At 29.1% G+C, this 23,193-nt stretch overlaps 3 protein-coding genes across 5 annotated transcripts; all 3 read left to right on the top strand.

The window, feature by feature from the left end:
- Window positions 1-643: 643 nt before the first annotated feature.
- On the top strand, window positions 644-4,824 carry LOC114183189 (phospholipase D alpha 1-like). Of its 3 annotated transcripts, none has more exons than XM_028070114.1 (4): window positions 644-737; window positions 846-949; window positions 2,340-4,239; window positions 4,333-4,824. In XM_028070114.1, the coding sequence occupies exons 2-4, from the start codon at window positions 857-859 to the stop codon at window positions 4,764-4,766; spliced, it is 2,427 nt and encodes an 808-aa protein (XP_027925915.1). In that variant the 5' UTR covers window positions 644-737; window positions 846-856; the 3' UTR covers window positions 4,767-4,824. The 3 variants fall into 3 exon arrangements, with proteins under 3 accessions (XP_027925915.1, XP_027925916.1, XP_027925917.1); XM_028070115.1 differs by having other exon boundaries at window positions 697-763; window positions 4,333-4,811; XM_028070116.1 differs by lacking the exon at window positions 644-737 and having other exon boundaries at window positions 846-932; window positions 4,333-4,811.
- An 8,734-nt stretch (window positions 4,825-13,558) lies between these two features.
- On the top strand, window positions 13,559-19,174 carry LOC114183322 (phospholipase D alpha 1). Its single transcript, XM_028070296.1, has 3 exons — window positions 13,559-13,846; window positions 16,337-18,236; window positions 18,367-19,174. Exons 1-3 carry the CDS (start codon window positions 13,757-13,759, stop codon window positions 18,798-18,800), a joined length of 2,424 nt encoding a protein of 807 aa, XP_027926097.1. The 5' UTR covers window positions 13,559-13,756; the 3' UTR covers window positions 18,801-19,174.
- Window positions 19,175-21,920: 2,746 nt separating this feature from the next.
- LOC114183896 lies at window positions 21,921-23,026 on the top strand. Its single transcript, XM_028071071.1, has 2 exons — window positions 21,921-22,310; window positions 22,422-23,026. Exons 1-2 carry the CDS (start codon window positions 22,160-22,162, stop codon window positions 22,634-22,636), a joined length of 366 nt encoding a protein of 121 aa, XP_027926872.1. The 5' UTR covers window positions 21,921-22,159; the 3' UTR covers window positions 22,637-23,026.
- The last annotated feature ends 167 nt before the right edge of the window (window positions 23,027-23,193 follow it).

A 23,193-nucleotide genomic window follows, 5' to 3' on the forward strand; every position in this document is an offset into this window, starting at 1 on the left:
GTTAATACTTTTCACAAATAACAGAAAAAAAGAGAGTCATAAACTAGTTCAATTCAATAGAAAAAAGATGCCAGTGTAGGAAAAACTTAAAGAAAATGGTTCCTAGATGACCCTACCACTGTCACCAATATAATAAGTATTTTGAAAGTTGCTAAGAGAAAATTGATTCAACCTCTGTGTAGTTTCCACCTTTGCCATTGTCGCTCTCATGCTTTGTTCATGTCTCTTAGTGGAGAGCACAGTGAGATTTGACAAAAGAACAGTTTTATATATGGTTTCTCTAGATTAAGTTGGAATATGATTTAAAAAACTTTTTTTAAAAATCCAGAAAATGACATGATATATTAGAAGTGTGAATTCTACAAAACTGACTTATAAAGTGAGGTTTGCACCTCACTTATATATTATGAAATATCTTCCGTTAACGGTTCGATAACGGATAAAACAAAATATTCAAAAAAATTCGCTAAGATAAGTTCTAACCTGGCTTTAATATCATGTTAGAAGTTGACTTTAAGCCTAACTCAATCTCACAAAACCGGTTTGTAAGACAAGGTTTGCAACTCACTTATATGTGAAATTACCTTTTCTCTAGTATATGTGAAACTTGTAACATAGACATATGTGAACCATGGTTAATTAACTTCAATGGTTGCTCTACTATAAAGCTTTTACTTTCTTGATCATTATCTCTGCATCATCATTCTTTTACATTCTCATCTTTCTGCTCTTCAAAGGTTGCTCTCTTTCTAAATCTCTTCTGGTATTTGAATCAATTCTTCCCTGTGATTGAACACCAGTTTGAGGTGTTTGAAGTGATTTTGATTATAAATTGAATGGTGCAGGTAAGTGAGAGATGGGAGAAGTTCTGGTTCATGGGACCCTCCATGCCACAATCTATGAGGTGGATAACCTGAAGGCTGGTAATGCTGGTAATATTTTAACCAAGGTTTGTCCCAAATTCATCATCACTCAAAACAAAATTCCTTCTTTCTTCTACCGATTCTCATGTTTCTTAATTATGTCTCTGCCATTGCCTTTTTCTTCACAATCTTCTGCCTGCTCAAAGAAATTCATTCTCTCTTAGCTTTGATTTCAAAGTCTCTTATGTTTTTTTAATAGTCTCTTACCTTCCTTTTTCTTAATTTATTTATATTTGCAGTTAACGTTTTTCAACACATATTACTTATAAAAAATTGTAATAAATTCAATAAATGGAAGAGTATATTTGATTAAAATGTTAATAGATTATTTACCTTTTTTTTTTTGTGATCACGTACGAGAAGAAATAAGGATTCAGCTGAATAATATACTTTTATAACTCTTCAAATATTAACCTATTCCAATCCTATCATCTTCAGTTAACTTTTATTATTTATTATCAGTGGAAGCATATACTCTACACGTATTTCTGTTTGTTTATTTTTCTTTTTTTTTTCAAAAATTTGTTAAATTCTAAAATAAATTTTATTAAAAATAATTATAAAAATAATAATTTGTATAATATTTATTATTAAATATTTTTTTTATTTTAAACACTTATTTTAATTCAAAAAATATTTATTAAAAGAATAAAATCATAAAATAATTATTTTAATTAATAAAATAACTAAATTTAGATGAGGATAAATATCAAAATATAATTATTTTAATTTAAAATAACAATTATTTAAAGGATAAGATTGGAAGAAAAATGTTTACATATATATAATTATAGTATATATTTTATCTCTAATAACTGATTAATTTAGTAAATAAAAATTATAAATAAGTTTATGAATTTAATTAAAAATGTTAAAAGTGTTTAGTCAACTCATGGATATCACAAACTAAGTTTGATTATGCTTGTTTACTAAAGACACATTTAAAATATGTTGTAGAAATTAAAAACAATACTTTAGAAGAAATAGTAAAAAATCATTTAAATTTTAATTAAAAATATACTTAAATCTTTATTTTGAAATTAATTTTAGTTAACATACCAAACATTAAATTTATTTCTTGCAATATATTATAACTAATATTTATATATATATATATATATTAAAATATTACTTTAAAATTTTAATTCCAAACTAGACCGATTTTCTTTAGCTCTTTTATCTTCTAAATACATTCTTAATGGCTCTTTGTCATGTCACAATATGATATTTTGTTTTGAAAAATGATAATTGATGCTTAAAAAGTTTTTATTTCTTACTCTTTATTCCTTACTTTTCTTCCATACTTTTATTTACAAATACACGGGTTCCCTTATAAAAAATTGTTAAAAGGTGATTATTGGTATCAAATAATCTTTTTTTCTACTAAATTTTTATGCATTTTTCTGATATACATAGCTGCTACACAACATCGAGGAAACCATTAAGATTGGGAAAGGAATAACCAAACTATATGCAACAATTGATCTGGAAAAAGCACGCGTGGGAAGAACAAGAATCATAGAAAAAGAACACACAAATCCTAAATGGTGCGAGTCTTTTCACATTTACTGTGCTCATACGGCATCAAATGTCATATTCACAGTGAAAGATGACAACCCAATCGGTGCAACCTTGATCGGAAGAGCATACATTCCCGTCGAGGAGATTCTGGACGGCAAAGAAATAGATCGATGGGTTGAAATCTTGGACGAACACAAAAAACCAATACATTCACATTCCAAGATCCATGTGAAGCTCCAGTACTTCGATGTTTCAAAAGACCTCAACTGGGGCCAAGGAATCAGAACTCCTAAATTCCCCGGAGTTCCGTACACTTACTTCTCACAGAGACAAGGATGTAGGGTTTCCTTGTACCAAGATGCTCATGTTCCAAACAACTTTGTTCCGAGAATACCACTTTCTGGAGGCCGCACTTACCAACCTCGTAGATGTTGGGAAGATGTTTTTGATGCAATCAACAACGCACAGCACTTGATATACATTACGGGGTGGTCTGTGTACGCTGAGATCACGTTGGTGAGAGATTCTAGGAGACCAAAACCTGGAGGAGATGCAACACTCGGTGAGCTTCTGAAGAAAAAAGCACGTGATGGTGTTAGGGTTTTGATGCTTGTGTGGGATGATAGAACTTCTGTTCCTCTGTTGAAAGAAGATGGGTTGATGGCTACTCATGATGAAGATACCGGGAACTACTTCTACGACAGTGATGTGCACTGTGTTCTATGCCCTCGCAACCCTGATGACGGTGGAAGCGTTGTTCAGGATATAGAAATTTTCTCCATGTTTACGCATCATCAGAAAATCGTGGTTGTGGACAGTGCTTTACCTAGATCAGATAATAAACGAAGAATTGTGAGTTTTGTGGGGGGGATTGATCTCTGTGATGGAAGATACGACACACAATTTCACTCACTTTTCAGAACGCTGGGAACAGCGCATCACGATGATTTTCATCAACCTAATTTTCCACACACTACGGTGAAAAAAGGTGGTCCAAGGGAACCATGGCACGACATTCATTCTCGGCTTGAAGGGCCAGTTGCATGGGATGTTTTGTTCAACTTTGAGCAGAGATGGAGGAAGCAAGGTGGAAAGGACTTGCTGATTCCTCTGAGAGACCTTGAAGATTTGATTATTCCTCCATCGCCGGTAACTTACCCTGATGATCACGAGACATGGAACGTGCAGTTCTTTCGATCCATTGATGGTGGAGCGGCTTCTGGGTTCCCCGAGACTCCTGAAGAAGCTGCAAGATCTGGACTCATCAGTGGGAAGGATAACGTAATCGACAGAGGCATTCAAGATGCTTACATCAACGCCATTCGAAGAGCGAAGAACTTCATCTACATTGAGAATCAGTACTTCCTCGGAAGCTCTTATGCTTGGAGTGGTGGTGATGGAATTAAGCCCGAAGACATTGGTGCGTTGCATCTGATACCGAGGGAGCTTTCTCTTAAGATTGTTAGTAAGATTGAAGCTGGGGAAAGGTTCAGTGTTTATGTTGTGATTCCGATGTGGCCGGAGGGTTACCCGGAGAAAGGAACAGTTCAGGCAATATTGGACTGGCAGCGGAGAACAATGGACATGATGTACAAGGATGTTGTCGGAGCATTAAAGGGCAAGGGGATTGAGGAAGATCCTCGGAACTATTTGACATTCTTCTGTCTTGGTAACAGAGAGGTGAAGAAAGAGGGAGAGTACGAGCCTCCAGAAAGACCAGATCCCGATACAGATTATATCAGAGCTCAAGAGTCTCGACGCTTCATGATTTATGTTCATGCCAAGATGATGATAGGTAAGGAAATATAAATCTACACGAAAATCGTGTACAGTTCTCACGACTTTATTTATTCGATGATTGGGCATTGAGCATTGTTTTTTCATGCAGTTGATGACGAATACATAATCATTGGATCTGCCAACATAAACCAGAGATCAATGGATGGTGCCAGAGACTCGGAGATTGCAATGGGTGCATATCAACCCTATCATCTGAGTAGAAACGAGGGTGCAAGGGGTGAGATCCATGGTTTTCGCATGTCATTGTGGTATGAACACGTTGGCATGCTTCATGAGTCCTTTCTCCACCCTGAAAGTGAAGAATGTATAAAGAAGATAAACGAGATGGGTGAAAAGTATTGGGATCTTTACACTACCGAGCCACTTGAAGGAGACCTTCCCGGTCACCTTCTCCGGTACCCTATTGCAGTTTCCGGCGAAGGAAGTGTGACACAGCTGAAAGGATTTGAGTTCTTCCCCGACACGAAGGCTCCTGTTCTTGGAGTCAAATCGGACTACATGCCACCTATTCTTACTACTTAGTTTTCTCTAAATTTTTAAATAAAATAATTGTTTGTGTTTATTTTTATTTTTTTGTGCCTATATGAATACCTAAAACTCATGTAAGCTTAATCTTAAAAGTATTAACTTTAGTTATACAAACAAAATAATTTCTAATGTATCCTTATAATAATAAAATATAATAAGCATAAATGTGTCATCACACGTGTAAAATATATATAAAAAAATGAAAAAAAATAAATGTTAATAAATAAGAAAAAAGAAAAAGCAGAAATAAATTGTTTTATAAAAAATTTCTAAAATAACCATCAATTTTTAAAAATTTAATAAATAATATTTTAAAGAGTAAAATTAAAATCTTAAAATATAGACACAATAGGAAATCTCTTTATATAAATTACAATCTTTAATATTTTGAAAAACATCACCCTCTCAAATAAATATTCTTAAAGTTCTGTTCTTGTTAGAAAGTGTACGTCACCCATTATTTTTCTAACAAAAAAGAAAATATTAACGGTTTCAAACTAACATCTTTATCATTGTTTTTATTTTTTTACTTAATTATCTACTCGTTTCAAGTTAAAAGTGACCATACATTATTATAATTTAAAGTATTGGTTATAGGGATGGCTAACAGGGCGGGACGGGGACGGGGACGGGGATGGGTTTCACTATCTCATATCCATTCCCATAAAAAAAATTCATCCCCATCCCCATACCCAAATTTAACGGGTATCAAACTTTTATCTAATCTCCATCCCCATCAGGTAACGGGTATAATCTCGTACCCATACTCGTACCCGTTTTCTTACTATTTTAATATTAATTTTAATTAATTTTTATAAAATAATAAAAAATTACGGTAAAGGAAACATAATATTATCAAATATTCAATATTAGGAGTATGGTTGTTTCTTCGATATCAAATACTTGAAATAAATTATAATTGTTTACATTTTAGATTAGAATACCAAATAAAATTTAATGAGAACCAAAACATTTATTAAATTTGCAAACATTATTGAAACCTAGTTGATAAATTTTAAAAATATTTTTAAAAAAATATAAAAGGAAAAAATATTTTAAAAAAAATATAAAAGGAAAAAAATATTTAAATTAAAATATATTTTAAATGTTTGTTTACTTCAATTTTTTAAATTATAATGAATCTATTTTTTATATAGTAATAAAAGTTATAATACATCACTTGATTAAAATCACGCAAAGAACAAATAATAAATATAATAATAAAATTTTAATATAGATCTTGTATCTTTTGAACCACAATATATGTTGGATGGTGGTAAAAAAATATTCATGGCAATTACATTAAATTTTTATATTGTAGTAAATAAAAATTATTTATACAATTATAGTGAAAAAATTAAAGTATGATTGTAAAGAGTTAGAAAATAAAAAATAATTAGATAAAATTTATCGAAATAGTATTCTACATGATAAAAATAAACAAAAAATAAAAATATTAAAAAATTAACAAATGTGTGTCTTATAAACAATTTGGAGACTATTGGAAGGAATCACATAAAGGAAAACAAATATATAATTAAAAGTATGATAAGATGAAAAATATCTTAGAGATTTAAGAAAACTTTTCAAATATCAACATATATACTCAATGGTTGATAAAAAAAATTACGCAAAGAACAAATAGTAAACATAATAAAATTTTATCATAGATCTTGTATCTTTTAAACTCTAATATATGTTGAATGGTGATAAAAAAAATATTCATGACAATTACATTAAATTTTTATATTGTAGTAAATAAAATTATTTATACAATTATATTGAAAATATTAAAGTATGATTGTAATGAGTTAGAAAATAAAAAATAATTAGATAAAATTTATCGAAATAGTATTCTATATGATGAAAATAAACAAAAATAAAAATATTAAAAAATTAACAAATGTGTGTCTTATAAATAATTTGGAGAAGGAATTGCACAAAGAAAAACAAATGTATAATTATGGGTACGATAAGACGAATAACATCTTAGAGATTTAAGAAAATTTTTCAAATATCAACATATATACTCAATGATCGAGAAATAACAAATTTTTTTTACCGAAATAAAAGAGTTATTCAAATGAAACAAAAATTAATAATAATAAGTAAAGATTTTTTTTTATATTACCCAGTAAATGAAATGTTTATGCTATTAAACACTTAAATTGAGAGTATTAAACATTCTCAGGTGAAAGGAAAATATATAATAAATAAAAATATTAAAAAATAATAGAAATATTCAAATGTTAGACATACAAAAATTTAATTGACATACATCATTTTAACATAATTACATAAATGTTATGATAAGATAAAAAAATATATTGGAAATGCGAATGAGTTTCATGACAAACAAAATATTTAGAAAAAATAAAAAATAGAAAGATATATATATATATATATATATATATATATATATATATATATATATATATATATATATGGTTACTTAATTAATTGTGAATATTTTAATAATTACATAAAGGTTATGATAAGATAAAAAAATATATTGGAAATGCGAATGAGTTTCATGACAAACAAAATATTTAAAAAAAATAAAAAATAGAAAGAATATATATATATATATATATATATATATATATATATATATATATAGGGTTACTTAATTAATTGTGAATATTTTAATAATTTAAATGAGGATGGAGATATGGCGGGGATGAATATTATGGCGGGGATATATTCATCCCCATACCCATACCTAGAGATGGCAAATAAACCCGTGCCCGTGGGTATCACCCGAACCCGTCCCCGTTTTGACGGGGAATCCCCGCTTTGACTGGGTATGGGTATGGGTATGGGTATGGGTATGGGTAATACCCGAAATTTTCAACTGGGGATGGGGATGGGGATGGGGATATATATATACCCGCCCAAATACCCGTCCCCGCTTAAATTACTAAACTATTTATAATTTATTAAATAATCTAAAAAATATATATAAATAAATAATATATTTACACATATACATGTAATATAATATAATATAATATAATATAATATACATATAATATATATACATAATAATATAATATAATATATATAATATATACGTATAAAACAAATTAATCATTTAACTAGTGAGATCTTTTATAAACAAATTTATAACATTACAAATTTATAAAAATTTAAAAGAAATATATATATATATATATATATATATATATATAAAAGCATAAAATATCTACGCATATACATATAATATATATACAGAATAATATAATATATATTATTATATTTATATTATTATATAATATAATATAATATAATATATACTTAAAATAAATATATATCTATAAATATATATATATATATATATATATATATATATATATATATATATATATAAACATAAGATATCCACACATATAATATATATACATAGTAATAATATAATATATAATATAATATAATATATATAAATAATTATATATATATATAAACATAAGATATCCACACATATAATATATATATATATATATATATACATAGTAATATAATATATAATATAATATAATATATATATATATATATATATATATATATATATATATATATATAACATATTTCTCATTCTCTTTGTTTTTTGTTATATAACATATTGGCAATTGCTTCAGTTTTAGATCCAAGGTACAAGATGGACATGTTAGAATATTATTTTTATAAATTGTATGGTAATGATTTTGATCTGAAACTTAGTAGGATTCGTCATATGTGCTATGATTTGGTTTTGGAATATCAATCAAAAAAGAATGAAACTTCTTCTTATAGAGCTACATCATTGGAGTTGGGAAAGGATGTTGATAATGATGCGAATGAATTTTTAGAGTTTATGGCAAAAAAGAAAAAATCTAGAACTACAGTTATGAAAACAGAGTTGGATTATTACTTGGAAGAAGATAATTTGCCGGTTACACAAGAATTTGATATCCTATCATGGTGGAAAACAAATGGGTTAAAGTTTCCAACCCTTCAAGCAATTGCAAGGGATGTTTTAGCTATTCCAATAACAACTGTAGCTTCTGAATCTGCTTTTAGTACTGGTGGTCAGATATTAACTTCTCACCGTAGTCGACTTCATCATATTACTATAGAGGCTTTGATGTGTACAAGAAGTTGGATATGGAACTCAAACCATCTAGGTAAGGTACTCAAATTTATTAATATTTTTTGTTAGTATTTTTTGTGAATTCTCATCTAATATTCTACATTTGGTGTTTGTAGGTGTTAAAAAATTAAAAGGAAAAGATGTTCTCATGAGTGAAAATGAATCTGATGAAGAAGGTACAATATATTCTAGTAATTAAAATTTTCAATTTCAATTATTATATCATATCTAATTTTTCATTTTTTTTCTATGTGTAGGTGGATCGAATGCAAATGAAACCACTGATCATTTGTAAAATTAATAAATATTTTGGTTATTATAAAATTTTAGTAATGTGTAATTTTTTAGCTTTTATATAATTATTTGAATTTTATTTAGTTGTTATTTGATACTTTAATTTGAGATTTATACTATTATAATATTTTTCTTAATATTTGACATCATGAAAATCAAAAAGAGTATGTTATTTTAATATTGAATATTTTGATAGTATCATGATTCCGTTGGTGTGATTTTTAAATTTTTTTTATAAAAAATATTTAATTGATATATGGAACAATAAAAAAATGGGTATGGGTATGGGTATAAGAAAATACCCGTTACCCGGTGGGGATGGGGATGGGTCAAAAGTTGTATACCCGTTGGGTTTGGGGATGGGGATGGGGATGAATTTTTATTATGGGGATGGGGATGGGATCATGATACCCGTACCCGCCCCGCTCCGTTGCCATCCCTACCCATACCCAAGTGAAAAAATCGGGAATTCCCCATATCTATACCTATACCCAATCAATGTGAAGATTCCCCGTCAAAACGAGGACAGGTTCGGACAATACCCACGGAAACAGGTTTATTTGCCATCTCTAATTGGTTATGAACTAAAATGTGGGAATATATATATCAAAAATATTTTATTTTCTTAATAAAATTTCTTTATTATATAATATTTATATTGTGAAAGAGTACAAATGTTAAGATTTAGAGGATAGAGGAATTGTGATTTTTTGTTCCCTATGAAACCTAACTCCAATTAGTCACCAATTAGATTTTTTTTTCGTCTGAGTGTAACTTTCTATTCGATTAAGTCTATCACTTACATAGTGGGCAAAAAAAGTGATTTTCACATCTTTTTATGGCGAGTACTTTTTAAATGTAAACAAAATTTTTTTAATCAACATAAAAATTCTGAACTTCATATGCCACTTACCGATGTAAATAAAAAATCCATAATAATTGTCACACGAAATCTCTCATACAGCCGTATTTGTTTGAATCTTCCACTCATAACTTGAATTTTTAAAAATTAAACATGTTTACATAAATTATTGAAATGATTAAAGTACTTTTGCATCAAATTATGATCTAATATAAAATTTTGAATTTTCAGACAAACATCAACAAAAAAAATAAAGTTAAGTAATTATTGACCATTGTTTTATTCTTCTTCCTCTCTTATTCTTTTCAATTATAAAATATATATTTTTTATGATAATTATATTACTCTTAAAAATAAACGATCAGGTAATTGATTTGGTGTTAAAACATCATTTTCTTGATTAAATCTATTAATAAATAATAATAAAATAACGAATAACTATTTTTGGTTGATTGCTTATTTATAAATATTTTTCAAAATACTTGATAAAAAAAAATGGTTGTCCTTGCTGTATACTCCAAAATCTTAAGAGTGATTTGAATCAATTATATAATATATATTCTAACTTTGCTATACCGACAGAAAAATTTTCGTGGTTGAAATTTATTGTGTAGGGCCACCAAAAAGCTTTTCTTTAATGATGGTATCCACAAAAGGAAACGTGTTTTCTGATATTTAAAGTAGCACTTATCTGGACACTTTCCATTGGTTCGTGTAGTGTCAAATTTCAATGAAAAATACTCGTCTATTAATAATAATTAGAAGAACGTTTTATCTACTAATTGTATCATCAAGGATTTAATTAGAATTAGTAATAATGGTAATAATAATACGTAGATAAAGGATTTGATTTTATACGCAAATGATTTTCAACGAGATGAATTCAGTACCAACAAAATATTATATAAATTATAATTGAAATAATGTGATATATACTAGAATGAGTGAACCAAAACAATGTGAAAATATTTTTAAGATAAAAAATTAAGCAAAATGTTTTAAGGGGAAAAATAGGCCTATATGTTGGGAAAAAAGAAATTCTTTTTAAATATTACATAAAATAAATATGACATAAATATCAATTACTCGCTATTTATTCCATTTAAAAAATTTATTTTGTTATACTAGTCTTTGAATCTTGATCTAAAATTGAAATTTGTTTTTATCCGAAATTTTAATACATTTTTATCCATAAATTTTAAAAATAAATTAATATAGTCATTTTAACTCAATTACGTTAATTCTTTCAGATGACAGATACATTTTTCAGTTGATATTGAACCAAACATATGTCAAATAATGTAAACAACTCCAATACTAATATGAAAATCATCCGACATGTCAAAAAAAGTTAACATATTTGGATAAAAATGACTATATTCATTCATTTCTAAAGTTTAGTAATCAAGATGTATCAAAGTTTCAAATAAGAACGAATTCCAATTTTGAGGAAAAATTTAAGAACTAAAAATAAATTTAAATATATATATATATATATATATATATATATATATATATATATATATCAATATTAAATAAAAAATAATTTTAAAATATAAATCAAACGCAATTTACTTAACAATAACATCCAAACTATAAGAAAATATTGAAATCAATAATAATACTATCACTAAAGTTGTGATATTGGTAAAAGCTAAATAGTTGTTTGGTTTAAGAAAATATTATCTATTTTACGAATAATTTAAAAAACATGGTTATAAGTTCTTAAAAAGCTCATTATTATAGTAAACTTTAACAACATTAACAACTTTACAATCATTAAAATTTTGTCCTAATATGAATAGACGTGCCAGCAATTTAATCAACATTCAAAATACTTAAAAAGTATAATTAGTGACTAGTTGTTGAAAGATTCTTTTCAGATAATTGAGGTTTTCCCTCATACATATTAAGAGTTCTTCTTTTAGCAACAAAACTTTCAAATATTGTAATTTGGGTATGTTTATGGAAATTTTGAGATTCGCATTTCCGTTTCCATAAACTTAGAAAAAGTTTAAAAAAAGAATGCCATCTACTAGAAAGAAAATACTACTAAATATTTAACTATTTTAGGAAATATAGAGTAATATATTGATATTCAAACTTCTTTATCAGTGGACATTCTAGAAACTTTGAATTTTGTAAAAATATAGAAACGTTCTAGAAACTTTGAATTTGAATTATTCACGTCTAAATTGTAATAGAAAGAAAAAAAGTTTCTGCAGTTCAATCTCTTTTAAAAGTGTGCTTATTTATATCAATAAAAGAGTTTTATTTTAGTAAAACTTTGTATAATTGTTATTTTATTTTATTTTTTTACAAAAGCTAAAAATGAGTATTTTCATGATTGATGTAAAAGTTATTAAGATATGATTGAAAATATTTTAAGATAATCTGACCGTTGGATTGAATGGAGTTATTATAAAAAAGAAATAGAGTAACTAAAGAAAAAAAGATCATTAAAAAAGGAGAAATTTAAAGATTAATTATTAAAAAATTTAGAACATATTCTATCTTAATAAAATGGTATTTTTACACAATAGTATGTGATATTAGAAAAAATAACTTCAAAATAATATATTTTAGATTAATCATATTCTTCCTTTTTTTTTTTCTCTGTCACCTTTTTTTCTTTACATTTTAACAAAGGAATGTTTATGAAGTATTAATTATTTACATTACATCATTAATTGTTTATTGTGGGGTAATATATATGGGAATAAATTAAATTATACCATTAATAAATTTATATACTAAATTGACAATAATAATAAAATAATAAAATGATTAATATTTAATATGTTTTGAAACATATATTATATCGATTTATCTATACAAATGAGTATTAACTAATTTTAGAATTATATAAAATTTGTATACATAATTTATATGTAATAAATTAAAAACAAAACACGATCCAATAAAAAAAATCAAGGGTTTAAACTTTTAAAAGGGCAATATTAATTATATATATATATATATATATATTTACTTATTTATTTATAAAAGTTAGTTAATAAAAAAAAATATATTTATGAAAAATTAAATAATAAATTTATTTATTTGTTATATTCCACGTTTGTTTAAATACCAAACAAGGTAAACCAGTATTTTCAAAAGAAAGTACTAAATAAAAAAATAAAAAACTACATGATTAAATTTTGTATCAATTGAATGTTTTATAAGTATAGAAACATTTAAAATTAAATGTTTAAGAGGATTAACAAGTAAAAGAATTAAAACCATTCGTATATTTGTATGTTAATATAAGAAAATCCTTCATTCATTGGCCATGAAAAATTATAATTATGATATGATCGACTATTAAAGATAAGAGAGTAATTATTTGCATCCCTTTGTTGAAAAGAAAGAAAAACACTGTATATTGCCACGTGGCAATTGGCAATTAGCAATTAGGTATTATAATTAGGTATTAGTAATTAGCAATTAGCATGAACAAAAAATTAATCTTAGCCAACTAGTCAACACCAATGTATATACACTTGGATTATATTATATATTTATCAATTTTCAATTGTTTTCCTCAATCAATGTTCATTGATTCTTGTCCACTCCTATTCACCTGTTTCTTCTTTTTCTCTTCTTCCTCTTAAACAACCTCATCTATAAACTGTGATCAGATCCCATTTCACACTCTGTACTTTGATTTTTCAGAGTTTCACTGTTGGGTACTAAGTGATGGCGCAAATTCTGCTCCATGGCACTCTCCATGCCACAATCTATGAAGTCGACAACCTCAAAATCGGTGGCGGCAATTTCTTAACCAAGGTTTGATTTCCTAAGCTTCTCTGTTCTTTTCATCTTGCATTTCAATTGCTCTAAAATCCTCATCAACTAATTAGCGCAGTAGTGTTTAGTACAGTAGTTTAGGTTTCTTAAATTTTCCTAATCTTCGTACTCACACTTTTCATCAGTGGAGAAGTAAAATTACCCCATACCCCGACGAATCATTTTTGTAGAAAAAAACGTGCTCTGGTTTTACCAGAAGATCTATACGGAGTCTCTGTTCTGTTGTGTTCTGTTCTATTCTGTTTCATACTGTTACTTCTTGATTTTTCAGTTTTTTCTAATTGAAGGAACAAATTTGTTGTTGAATGGTAGTAACTGGTAAAACGATTAGAAGTTGGAAGGATAAGGGTTAGATCCATCGCATGGATAGATAGATAATTGACGACACTTTTCTTCTTTTGTGTGAAAAAGAAAAGTAAGAGGCGGTGGTTATCTTTTTGACATGAGGCAAAAACTTACAGGAAATGGCTTTTCAAAATGATGACATGAGTGTGTTTGGAGTGTTATTTTTCAGATACACTTGTTGGTTTTTCAACAGATTTTTCATAATCATACTTAGCTACTGATTTTCGTGTTGTAAAGTTTGTTCTTAACTTTAAAATTGATTATGGGTTGAAGTAATTGGAGTAGCTTTAGGATTAGATAAAGCTATTTTGTTAAATTTTATCTCTCAGTTGTTTTGTGTAGAAAATGAATCGCACTGTTTTAAAACGAACTTTATTCAAAAATAATGTTATCAACATTCGCCCAACCATATATCAAGTGAGTTTATCTAAAAGGTTTGTGTTGTTAGTTGTAATGTAATTAAACTTTGCAATTAATACAGTTTTTACATTTTTTATTGAAATTGGCAATTTATAAATACACGATAGATTATATTTAGATGAAAAAAAAGAAGACAGTTACTCGTTGTTATATTCTTAATTGATGTTGTCAGAAGAAAAAAACGAGGGAAAGAAATAATGCACTTTAGACTGGAGATGAGAATTGTAAGAAAAATGGATCTGAATATTCCGAGTAACATCATACCCATCCTTCTCCTTTATTTATGTGGTACAAGAGGATAAAAGAGAAAAAAAAAAAAGGAGAGAGAAACTAGAGTGGAATAAACCGAACTAGTATTTAGTGCGTTGCAAATGTAATCAATTAGTTTATGGTGTTTGAATTTAGTTAAATATTTCACTTGTTGAATGTTATAATTAGGTTATAAAATAACACTGTTATTTGCCTAATTATGGGACAAATTTTAGGTATGAGTTTTGAGGTATAATTTCCTTATGGGGGCAAAGATTGAAATTATTATGAACATGAATATAATTTAAGAGGGATGAATACTTCTTTTAAATTATAGCACGAGACAAGTATTACAATAAATTTTTTTTGAAGTAAAATATACCTGTCTTTTAATATTTAATCTTAGTCTTAATCTTGATATTCTTAATGAATTTAACCTTTATATTTCATCTCTATTTTAATGTGGCTCACGCGTATTAACTGATAATATTGACAGGATTTAGATAAATTATAACATAAAAATTAAGATCAAGTTTCACTAAAGAAAGTGTTTTAGTAAAAGTTGAAGAGATGTTTAAACTAAAAATATTTAATGTATATTTTATTTTTTGGTAGTATTGGTAAAGAGGTATATTTATAAATATAGAATTCATCCTATTATAGCGAATAGTGGGATATTGGATCTAATAAAGTAATTGAAACAAAAGCTAGAGTTTCTTATTATAAATGGGTCTCACCTGGTACTCAGATCCGAATATAACCGACAAAAACCTGCTATCCTGGAAAAGAATGACTGAAAATAAATTTCTTCATTTTTTATTTTTACAAATAACTCATCATCTTATTTTTCATGGGATATACTGTGTTTCAACCAAGTTGCACTGAGCCATTCCTGCTGGCATCGCCCATTGTGTTGCTTAATTTTAAGACCTCGGTATTTATTTGGATTATTTGTGATCATATACTATTTTTCTACTTGAAATTCACATATTTGATTTTAAGGGTGAAGGGGAAGGGAAATAGTTACTAGCTTATTGGCGATAAGTGTGTATTGAAACGGGAAAATGATTTGTCCATTAAAAAGATTAATTAACATTTAATATATTTAAAAATAATAAAATAATAAACCTATAGGATATATGATGTAATAAAAAAGGGACTGGAAGAAAAAGAGACGTATAATAAGTATAAGTAAAATCAAGATGTTAATTGAAATAACCTATTGTTCATTGAACTTGTCTTCTACCTCAGCAGTTTTTAAGTTTAGAATATTTTGACTTTACCATGCCATGTTTTCACCTCAATAGCTTTAAGGATCATAAGCATCCTTATCAAAGCCACTGGTGGAATCTTTCTTATATAATACACTGATTGTTTTACTTAGCACCTTTACGTCCATGTACATTGTTGTTAACTCTTGAAATTTCTAATTCCATTTATGTTTCTCCGATTCAGATCGTACATAACATCGAGGAGACTGTTGGTTTTGGAAAAGGTGTCACTAAATTATATGCAACCATTGATCTAGAGAAGGCACGAGTTGGAAGGACCAGAATTCTGGAAAAGGAGGTCAAAAATCCAAGATGGTACGAGTCCTTTCACATTTACTGTGCCCATATGGCATCAAACATCATATTCACAGTGAAAGATGATAATCCTATTGGGGCAACGTTAATTGGAAGAGCATATGTTCCTGTTGAGGAGGTCTTGGACGGTGAAGAAATAGATAGATGGGTTGAAATATTGGACGAGCATAAAAATCCAATTCATGGAAATTCCAAGATCCACGTGAAGCTGCAGTATTTTGACATTTCGAAAGACCGCAACTGGGCTCTTGGCATTAGAAGTCCTAAATTTCCTGGAGTTCCTTATACTTTCTTTTCACAAAGAAGAGGATGCAAGGTTTCTCTGTACCAAGATGCTCATGTACCAGACAACTTTGTCCCTAAAATACCACTCAGTGGAGGCCAGACTTATCAACCTCATAGATGTTGGGAGGATGTTTTTGATGCAATCACCAAAGCACAGCACTTGATATACATCACAGGTTGGTCTGTGTATACTGAGATTTCGTTGGTAAGGGATTCTAGGAGGCCAAAGCCTGGAGGAGACGAAACACTTGGTGAGCTTCTGAAGAAAAAAGCAAGTGAAGGTGTCAGGGTTTTGATGCTAGTCTGGGATGATAGAACTTCTGTTCCTCTGTTAAAAAAAGATGGTTTGATGGCTACTCATGACCAAGAAACAGAGGAGTTCTTCAGGGGAACTGAAGTGCATTGTGTTTTATGCCCTCGCAATCCGGATGACGGTGGAAGCATTGTTCAGGATTTAGAAATTTCTACCATGTTTACTCACCACCAGAAAATCGTAGTCGTGGACAGTGAATTGCCGAGTGGAGAATCTGAGAAGCGAAGGATTGTTAGTTTTGTGGGGGGAATTGATCTCTGCGATGGAAGATACGACTCTCCATTCCATTCTCTTTTCAGAACGCTGGACACAGCACATCACGATGATTTTCATCAGCCTAACTTCGGTGGCGCATCAATACAAAAAGGTGGTCCCAGAGAACCATGGCATGACATCCACTCTCGACTTGAAGGGCCAATTGCTTGGGATGTTTTGTTCAACTTTGAGCAAAGATGGAGGAAGCAAGGTGGAAAGGACTTGCTTGTTCAACTGAGAGACCTTGAAGATGTGATTATTCCTCCATCACCGGTAACTTACCCTGATGATCGAGAGACATGGAACGTTCAGTTATTCAGATCAATTGATGGTGGAGCTGCTTTTGGGTTCCCGGAGACTCCCGAAGAAGCTGCTAGAGTCGGGCTTGTGAGTGGAAAGGATAACATAATAGACCGTAGTATACAAGATGCTTATGTTAATGCCATTAGACGTGCGAAAAATTTCATCTATATTGAGAATCAGTATTTCCTAGGAAGCTGTTACGGTTGGAGTCCTGATGGCATTAAGCCCGAAGACATTGGTGCTTTGCATCTGATCCCGAAGGAGCTTTCGCTTAAGATAGTTAGTAAGATTGAAGCTGGGGAAAGGTTCAGTGTTTATGTTGTTGTCCCAATGTGGCCAGAGGGTGTCCCAGAAAGTGCATCAGTTCAGGCAATATTGGATTGGCAGAGGAGAACAATGGATATGATGTACAAGGATGTTGTTCAGGCACTCCAGGCCAAGGGAATAGAGGAAAATCCTCGGAACTATTTGACATTCTTCTGCCTTGGTAATCGGGAGGTGAAGAAAGAAGGAGAGTACGAGCCTCCAGAAAGACCAGATGCTGATACAGATTATATCAGAGCCCAAGAGGCCCGGCGCTTCATGATATATGTTCATGCCAAGATGATGATAGGTAATTCAGAAAATTAACTCCATTCTTACTCATTGGAATCACTTTCTTAAACTGATACTACACTGTTAGCCAATTTTATTTTTTTGGTTATCATAAGGTCTAAAAGTGGAAGAACTTTTTCTTTGTGCAGTTGATGATGAATACATAATTGTTGGATCTGCCAACATAAACCAGAGATCAATGGATGGTGCAAGAGACTCTGAGATTGCAATGGGGGCTTATCAACCCTATCATTTGATCACGAGTGAGCCAGCAAGGGGTCAGATCCATGGTTTCCGCATGTCATTGTGGTATGAGCACCTTGGCATGCTTCATGACTCTTTCCAATTCCCTGAAACCACAGAATGTATCAGAAAAGTGAACCAGATTTCTGACAAGTATTGGGATCTGTATTCAAGTGAGACTCTTGAGCATGACCTTCCCGGCCACTTACTCCGCTATCCCATTGGGGTTTCCAGCGAAGGAACTGTCACTGAGCTTCCAGGATTTGAATTCTTTCCTGACACTAAGGCTCGTGTTCTTGGTGACAAAGTTGACTACCTGCCACCTATCCTTACTACTTAGTTTCATTCTATGTGCTTGTTAATAAAATATAGTGCTTATGGTGTTGAGTGACGGCAGTTATTGTAATGGTCATGCAAAGATGGTTTTATTCTGAAGACTGACTTCAAGATTTTAGCAATCTCATGCTGAGAATGCTACTGATTTGTATGACTTTATGTGCATTATAATACATGTTTTCCGGGTTTCTGAACAAGGTTTGAACATTGTAGCTGTCGTGAGTTTGACTGTTGCTAATTATTGTTGTTTTCAGTTTTATTGTCAGTAATTTTTTGCTTGTAGTTTTGGGTCTCATGGATTGCTTCTGGATAGCATATGTAATGTTGCCCTTTGATTTCTTGAGAAAATGTATAACAGAAGCTACACTTTTGTAGCAAGACAAGGGAAGCTTCTTTTACCATTCTGGTAAAATGTTAGTATGAAACTACAAAAATGGTGTCAAGTTTACACAATTTCAAAATGAAAATTTTGGGTCATGTCGAAATCATATTATGTTAACACTATTTTAATCATGTGATATGATCAAATGGATTGAAAATGTGTCATGTTGTTACAACTTCATCTCTATACTTAAATCAACTAAAATCGTGCCAAAATTCGATTTGGGAGGATCGAAAGCATAAAAAAACGAAAAGAATAAACACGTTCATCAAGAAAGAATCAAAATAACATTTTCAAACTCAACACTGCAAGGAAGTATTATATTTTAGAAACTATACTTTGAAATACTATATATTATTTAAAATCACATTTTCAAAAATACCTTTTGAAAAGAATATATTCAAGTAAATAATTGAGATAGATATTGCATCCTTTTTTCGAGAATAAAACACTATTTGATGTAAGAGGAGAGTGTCCTCCTTCATTTTAGCAAAGATGATTTGAATATGACACGTCTCTTGAAATAAGTAACATGAAATTTAAAATTATGAATTCATTAATTTCTAATTTAAAATTTTATAAAATAATTTGTCAATTACTTAATTAAAAATTCAAATAAAAGTATTATGAAACCTCAAATAATTGTACTGACAAAGGTAATTAAATAAAAAAGATTACTTATTTTTAATATAAAAAGACTACTAGTGTCTTAATATTTGACATATTTAAAACTTAAAATGTGTTTAATTCATGAAATGTTGACCACAAAAATAAATTTTATTTTGTATTAAAATGTAAAGTGTAAAAGAAGAAACGTAAGAAATATAACTGCAGAGGAGTGTTGAAGTTTTTGGAAAGTGTTTAGAATCTTGGTCCGTACACGCGTGCTGTGGATAATGTCTTGTCCCCTTCATCAACACGCGTCAATCAGGACTTAAATCATACTATTCATATTCAACGTTCCTATCAAACTCACTTCACATACCCCACACACGTGTAAGAACCACTCAATTTCACACTGACTTTGCTTAGAATCTTCATTATTAATATAGAAAAGATATTTATCTTATCCCAACCTTTCAAACTTTTCACTTCTAATAATTGACCATTGATGAAGTGATTAAGGATCGATGTAATATCTAAAATTATTAAATTAATTATTTTTTCTTGATTTAACAATACAATTTCAATTAAAGTAATTCATATATTTTTTACGATCAATATATTTTTATTCCTTAACTAATTTTAGAATTAGTCCATTTCGAAATTTTGAACCAATTTAGTTTTCCATCTTTTAAAATATGTTGATTAAGTCTTTTTAATCAAATTTTATTATGTTTGTTTGATATTTTATACATATTTCAAGATTGTAGTTGAGTTATTTATACTATTTGACACATTTTTATTTTAATGTTAGGTCAAATACTATTATGAAACACATTTGAAATGTAAAATAAATTTAATAAAATTTGATTAAAAAGACTAAATCTATGTATTTCAAAAAATGAAGGACTAAACTAGTTTAAAATTTCAAAATAAACTAATTTCAAAATTCACAAGTTACACATTTTAATCGAGTTTACTTTTCCTAATTAAAAAAAAAAACTAGGAATATCCGGAGTGATAGAAGGCTATGAACTTCCTTTCAACATGATTGTGAATAATTATGTTAGAGTTCTCTTCACTACAAAGATGTCCATTAATGAAAGATGATGCAGAAACAAATTAAAACAAAAAAAAAAATCAATAAAAGAAATAACTTCTGAAAATTACAAGGGGAAAAAGATGTATCATCATATATGAAAATGACACACAGTAACAATATAACAACTTAAAATTCACTTTTCTCTCTTCAAATCAATTTCATCACCAAAATCTTTACAAATAATTATATTTAAATTTTAAGTATATTTAATCTTACAAAATAAATAATATAAGATTTATATATATATATATATATATATATATATATATTTTTTTTTTTTTTTTATATAATGTAAACATACATGGTACATCGAAATAAGAGTGATTTAAAAATTTTAGATATTAAAGATTTAAGAGATTTAAAACAAATTTAAATTAAAATAAGACATCTATAATATATAATTTTAAATTAATTTATTATAGATTATTAATATTAACTTTTTTAGACTTTTTTCTTAAATATAATTTTATAATTAATTTAATAAATATATATTAGTAAAAAAAATTAAACATGGTTTTAGAGACCTAAAGAAATTTTTTTACCTGATTAAACTTTGAATCAACTCTAATTAAGACATATATATTTCAGTGAAATTATATATTAACCGTAATCTCATAAAAATAATAAATAACATAATAAATTTAACAAATAATAAATTTTACTATGATAAAATTTAAATAAAAATAAATTTTAATTTTATAAAATTACTTTATGAAATAAGATTTACACCAAACACCTATCATACTTTCATTTACACATGGCCACTTATGATCAAACTAAAGTATTAACATAAGATTAGAAACCCACAATATATGATAACAGTTTTAGACGATAAATCAAAGTATTTAAAATCGAGATTTGACGAGACATAATCCTAGTAACGTCGTTGAAGGTGGTGGTCGTTGAATGTGACCCCACCTGACAGGAGAAGACAAGACACGTTGAAGGTCGATACAAACCGCAACCGCATTCATATCCATACTTGTTCCTTCAAATTTCCATGACTCCAACCAGAACATAATAAGATACATAAAAACCAAAGTCCAAACAAAGAAACCGAACACTTCTTGCACCGCCACACGCAACACAGAGAAATCTAGATACTCACATCACATCACCAACCACCAATTAACTTCTGCCATTCTTTTTTTCTTTCTTCTATATATCATCACTTTCTCACTTTCTCATTTTCTCACTCTCTCAACCCGTGATTCCAACCTTCTCTTCACCCACCCCTTTTTCTTTTTCATCATCTCTTTCTTTCTCACACCCAACCATGGCTTCCATCTCACAGGGTCTTGTTCTCACCTCTGCCATGCTTCTCTCAACCACTCTCCTCTACGTTGCTTTCTCCAGGCAAAAATCCAACCTTTCTTTCCGGATTCATCACTCCAACAAACCCACCTTGCGCTCTTGCTTGTATTCAGGTAAAGTTTCAAATTTGTTTCAAGAATAATCACTGCAAGATGTTCTTTTCTTACTTTCATCTTTTTCTTCTTCTTTAGGTTAAGTTTTGAATGTGTTGTGTGGGTTTGCAGAGGAAAAGAAACGGGAGAGAAAGAAGAAGAAGAAGAAGAAAGTGAAGTTTGCAGATAGTGTGAAGAAGGAAGGAAGAGAAAGAAAAGAGGAAAACAGAGTATCGAAAAACTGCAGAGACGAATCCTCGGATTGTGTCGGAATGCCGGCGAACAGAATCGCTTTGTATAACGGGATTTTGAGGGAGCGAGTGCACAGAACAGAGTGCTCTTACTAATACTAACACCTGATTTTTCGCAAAGATCGATCAAATGTTGTACTTGTTGTACATTTGTGTAAGGAATTTGAAGAACGCACAAAATCTCATCCATGTGTCTCTGTCTGTCTCTCTCTCTCTCTTCCTCTGTTCTGTCTCTGTCTATCACACTAAATTTTCAAATATAATTTTGTGGTGAGGAGGGTGTTAATACAATGCAGAAATTAAAAGAATATAAAATCTGGGGTATTCTTTTCTTGTGGTTGTAAATTGATGATGCCTACAGGATTTTGTCCCATTGTTATGTACAAATTATTAGGCAAAGTTTTGTTTTGTTTTTTTTCTTTTTTTTCGAAAATAATATACTTCCATCCACTTGAATGAATCAAATTTCTATTGTTTGTTTTTCAACCATTCTTTTCGTTTATTGTATTGAAGGTGTCACTATTTTACTTATGTATTGCAGATTGCTATGTTTTGCCTGTGATATATTGATTACTAAATTAGATTCCATGATTAGAAAAACAATATATCTTTGTCTTATTTTTTTTCTCACATCTAGGGTCTTATTTTTTTTC

This window comes from Vigna unguiculata, chromosome 5 (genome assembly GCF_004118075.2).
Source record: "Vigna unguiculata cultivar IT97K-499-35 chromosome 5, ASM411807v1, whole genome shotgun sequence".
Taxonomy (NCBI): domain Eukaryota; kingdom Viridiplantae; phylum Streptophyta; class Magnoliopsida; order Fabales; family Fabaceae; genus Vigna; species Vigna unguiculata.